Raw genomic sequence first — 5,151 nt, forward strand, 5'->3', positions numbered from 1 at the left:
TTTTTAAATTTCTCTTAGGTATTTATTTTGGTATTCAGTGTAAAGGTCTTGTACATCTTTTGTTAATGTTTTATGTTTTTGATACTTCTGTAAAATAAATTGTTTAAATTTCATTACCAATTGCTGTTATATAGAAACATAATTGATTTTGCATATTTAGTTTGTATCTTGTTTTTCTAAGATATAATTTCTCAATTACTGTTATACAAAAATGCAGTATATCTCAATTTATTTACATAGTATATTTTGATCTTGTTCAATTCACTTACTAGTTCTAGTAGTTTTTTGGCAGATTTTTTCAGGATTTTCTATGTATACAATCATTTTATCTACTAATAAATACATATAGTACATATTTATCAATACAATTCCATATTACTTTATTATTTTTTTAGTATTAGTTTGAGACTTCTTCATACTCCAAGTCTGAAATCCCTCCTACATCTCTTGTAGTCATCGCTTTTATCTAACATTATGGTGACACACTGCTTTTTATTCCTGTTTTTCTGAGCATAACCACTATTCACATTTAGAGTTGACAGTTTAATTTGAAAGCATACTGAAAGAGGTTCACTTGTTTTTTTCTGCTGGGTTAAACTAATAATTTTTTCCCCTTAATTGAAGTATATATAGCTGGATGACAATTAGCATCACTAGAAAGTCAGCCAGCATTGGTCACACTTCTGTTCCTAGCTTTGGAAGTTCTATTATCTGTCTGAGAAATTTGTCCATTTTGACTACCTTTAATTGTATTGCCTTATATGAGACAGAAAATCATCTGCATACCCTAAAATTTTCATTTCAATACTGCTATACAATATGATATTTTGAATCTCATTTTAGGCTAATGTTTAACACTATGTTGGGCTGTCAATGCAATTAACTCTTCCAAGGTAATAATGGGGTGAACATGCATGGCCAAGATCACATGCATGCAGCAACTACAACAGTGCCTCAACCTAGCCCTTTCTTTGGCCACTGCCAAGATGTCTTTGGCATCTATTGAAAGATATAGTCAAATTTCAGAAGAGTTGAAATTTGAAAATAGACTAGTGAATTATAAAACGGAAAAATTGTTGCTCAATAAAGAAACAGTCAACAAAGGTGTACATTTTTGGCAAGTGTACTCAAGGAAAATAAGAATTATATATAGATATTATTAAAATAATTTTTTTTTAATTTTTATTTATTTATGATAGTCACAGAGAGAGAGAGAGAGAGAGAGAGAGGCAGAGACACAAGCAGAGGGAGAAGCAGGCTCCATGCACCGGGAGCCCGACGTGGGATTCGATCCCGAGTCTCCAGGATCGCGCCCTGGGCCAAAGGCAGGCGCCAAACCACTGCGCCACCCAGGGATCCCAAAATAATTATTAAAAATACCATGGCAAGGTTTTTTAAAGATCTGGATAAAACAAATTATTTTTCTAGGAAAAATATATTGCCAAAATGACCTCAACAGGAGTCAGAAAACCTGAACTTTCAGTAACCACTAGAGAAATTATAAAAATTGTAAAATTATGAATTACAAAAATTATTAAAAAAAGAACTAACTCCTAGAAAGGCCCTAGGCTAAATGGATTTACAGACAATCTTTTAACAACTTGCAATGAATGGTGAATTCCTATGTATAAACTGCTCCTTAATAAACAGATGGTAAATTTTTCAATTAATTTCACAAAACTAAGGGAGCAATTATACCAAAACCTTAGAGACACTCTAATGAATATAAACTATTTTTATTAAAAAAATTAAAGAAAATTAAAAATAAAGGTGCTAGAGGCAGGCAGACAGTTTTAAAAATTTCAGGTTAATCTAAGAATTATATTCATTGTAAGGTAGAATAAAATTGAACACACAATGAGTTGGTAGTACAATTAGGCTTAGAACTTGAAAAAAACTTCAACATTTTCTCATATTGAAGTTATATGTCAAAATCACATATAACTAGATCCAGTCTATCTATCTATCTACCTATCTACCCATCTATTTGTTCATTTATCATTACTAATTATAATGGCTAAGAACTACTGTACTAAAAATTAAGAGTAAAAAAAATCCTTGAAGACTGCTCTCTAGAAAAGGGGTGAAACTTTTCAAGGTTGGAACCATAGTGTTTAGAAAGCACCCTACCAGTCCTGGATTCTGTTCTCTGCTGAATGCTGGATTCAGTTCTTTCTACAGATCATCAGTTGCATGGGTCCGGCCTCTGCTCAATGACTTACAGTGGCAGTGAGATTTTAAGATAGATGGAGGCAGTTTTGTGTATTCTCAGTCAGCGGTGGTACAGATTTTGTTGGCGCTAGAGTGTATGTAATTTTGGACTCCTTCTTAAGAAGAAGAATACAAAATTAGGGCCTGGAGGAGTTTGTGCAACAGAGGTGCCCTGAAGTTTAAGCTTCATCAGCCTCATGGAAAAATTTTCCTCTGTTCTTAGTTATTTCAGCTCTTTTCCAAGCTTAGTCATTTTGAGACTTCTTACAACTAGGTTGCTCTACCTGCTTTAACTTGGGTTATTGAAATCTCTTTTTAAGTGCACTCAAGAATAAGCACAAGATTACAGGTGTATTCTGACTCGCCCAGGATAACAGAGGACTATCATCTTCTTTTATTTAAGAACTTTACACCAGTATTACTGCAGTGATAATACTAACTTATAAAAAACTCCGCAATACACACATGATGGTACTTGATTTTAAGTCATCTAAAACATTTGTTTTACTAAGAGAGGTAAATTTTGTTCTTCTCTTCCACTCTACTTCATGAGCTCATATTCAGATGATCTCTCCCATCCCAAATCAACAACAGCAAATAATAATTAACAGTAGTGAATATTTACTTATTGAATGTGCTAGGTACCATTCTAAGTACTTTACACATCTTAACTTATTGATTTACAATTTATCCTCACAAAATCCCATGAGATAGGTACTTTCACTATCTTTATTTTACACATAAGGAAACTGAGATATGGAGAGGTTAAAACTTGCTCAAGACCCTTACCTTACACCATATACAAATATTAACTCAAAGTGGATTTAAGACTTAATTATAAGAGCTAAAACCATAAAACTCTTAGAAGAAAACATAGGGCTCAGTCTTTATGACCTTGGGTTTGATAGTGGTTCCTTCAATTTGACACTGTAAGCACAAATAGGGAAAAATAGATAAATTTGGCTTCATCAAAATTAAAACTTCTGTTCATCAAAGGACACTATCTATGAAAAGAAATCCCACAGAATGTGAGCAAGAAAGTATTTGTAAATCACAGATCTAATAAGGATCTAGTATCCAGAATCTATAAAGAACATTCACATTTGAACAACATAAAGATAACTGAATTTTAAAAGGGCAAAGGATTTGAATAGACAGTTCTCCAAAAAAGATATGCAAATAACCGATAAGCACATTAAATGATACTTAGTGTTATTAATTGTTAAGGAAGTGCAAATAAAACTGCATGAGATACTACTTCACACTTACTAGGATGGCTATAATATTAGTTTAAAAACCCATGAAAAATAACAAGTGAAAAAAAACATGAAAAACACCATGAAACATGTGGAGGAATTTGAATACTCTTACAATACTGTCAAATGTAAAATGGTATATCCACTGTAGAAAAAGCCTCAAAAGTTACAGAGTTATTATATTATAAAGCAAACATTTGAAAACAGGTATTTGGGTGAAAACTTGTACACAAACCTTTACAGCGGGAAAATGCTGCAGTTGTCAGAGGTTTTGGCTGGTGACTAAGGAAGATGGGCACATGGTCACCGCCTGGCAGGAGCCTCGCCTGGTACTGGTGTCTATCACCTGTGAGGGCGAGCGCCTGATCCTCAAGGCTCCGGGCATGGACCAGCTGGTTTTGCTGAGCAAGCTGCCTCCCTCAAACAAGGTCCACGATTGCAGGCTGTTGGGCATGGACATTAAGGGCAGGGACTGTGGCGATGAGGCAGCGCAGTGGTTCACCAGCTTCTTGAAAACAGAAGCTTTCAGGCTGCTTCAGTTTGAGAAGCACATGAAAGGAAGACGGTTGAAGGAAATTTTCTCTCCTGTGGTACTGAATTACCAGTTGGCCTACCCAGACTGCAGCCCCATCATGGTCCTCCCTGAAGCCTCCTTGGCGGATCTGAGTACCAGGCTGGAGAAGAAAGTGAAAATGGACCAGTTCAGATCCAATATCGTGGTGACAGGCTGTGATGCTTTCGAGGAGGACACCTGGGATGAACTCCTCATTGGCAATGTAGAAATGAAAGAAGTTTTGTCTTGCCCCAGGTGCATCTTGACCACCATAGACCCAGATACTGGAATCATAGATAGGAAGGAGTCCCTGGAAACCCTGAAGAGCTACCCCCTGTGTGCTCCTTTGGAGAAACAAATATACAAGTCGTCCCCACTTTTCAGGTTCTATTATTCAGTGGAGAAAATTGGCAGGATGCAAGCTGGTGACCCAGTGTATCAGATGGGTCCATGAGGTGGTTTCAGCTTCCGGGAGGTTTTCATTAGGATTTTTGCCAAAAGCAGCAACACCAACCACCTCGGTGCAGCCTTGCTAACCAGCCTTTGGCCATCTTCACCCCAGAAATGAATCTCTATTTTTAACTTATTTTTAACTCTTTGAAATTACTCATGCTCCCAGTTAATGCAGAGGATTAGAGGTGATCCAGAAATAAGAAGATATATAGACTTTAGGTAATGAGAACTTTTGAAATAAATAAAACTGCCTATGAAATTGTTGTGAATGTTACTATAGCAATTATACTTCTCAACCCCTGATGTTAATGTTGATGAATAAAGAAAGCTTAAATAATCTGTTAAAAAATAAATCTTTACAGCGGCATTATTCACAGCACTCAAAAGGTGGAAACAACATCAATGTCCATCAAATAATGAATAGATAAGCAAAATGAATAGTACCCATGCATTATTATTCAGCCATAAATATTAGTCAATCATAAAGAGGAATAAAAGACTGATACATGTTACAATATGGATGAATCTTGAAAATATACTAAGTGAAAGAAGTCAAACACAAAAGATCCCATCCTATATGATTCTTTTTATAGGAAAAGTCCAAGAATAGGCAAATTGATAGAAACAGAAAGAGATTAGTGGTTGCCAGGTGTTGGGAGTAGGGAAAAATGGGGAACA

General features: G+C 35.4%; 1 protein-coding gene across 1 annotated transcript; it reads left to right on the forward strand.

Moving 5' to 3' along the window:
• The first annotated feature begins 3,549 nt into the window (after positions 1-3,549).
• Positions 3,550-4,489, forward strand: LOC121495187 (mitochondrial amidoxime reducing component 2-like). Its single transcript, XM_041762454.1, has 2 exons — positions 3,550-3,595; positions 3,675-4,489. Exons 1-2 carry the CDS (start codon positions 3,550-3,552, stop codon positions 4,472-4,474), a joined length of 846 nt encoding a protein of 281 aa, XP_041618388.1. The 3' UTR covers positions 4,475-4,489.
• Positions 4,490-5,151: the final 662 nt, after the last annotated feature.

Source organism: Vulpes lagopus, chromosome 7, assembly GCF_018345385.1.
Source record: "Vulpes lagopus strain Blue_001 chromosome 7, ASM1834538v1, whole genome shotgun sequence".
Classification (NCBI taxonomy): domain Eukaryota; kingdom Metazoa; phylum Chordata; class Mammalia; order Carnivora; family Canidae; genus Vulpes; species Vulpes lagopus.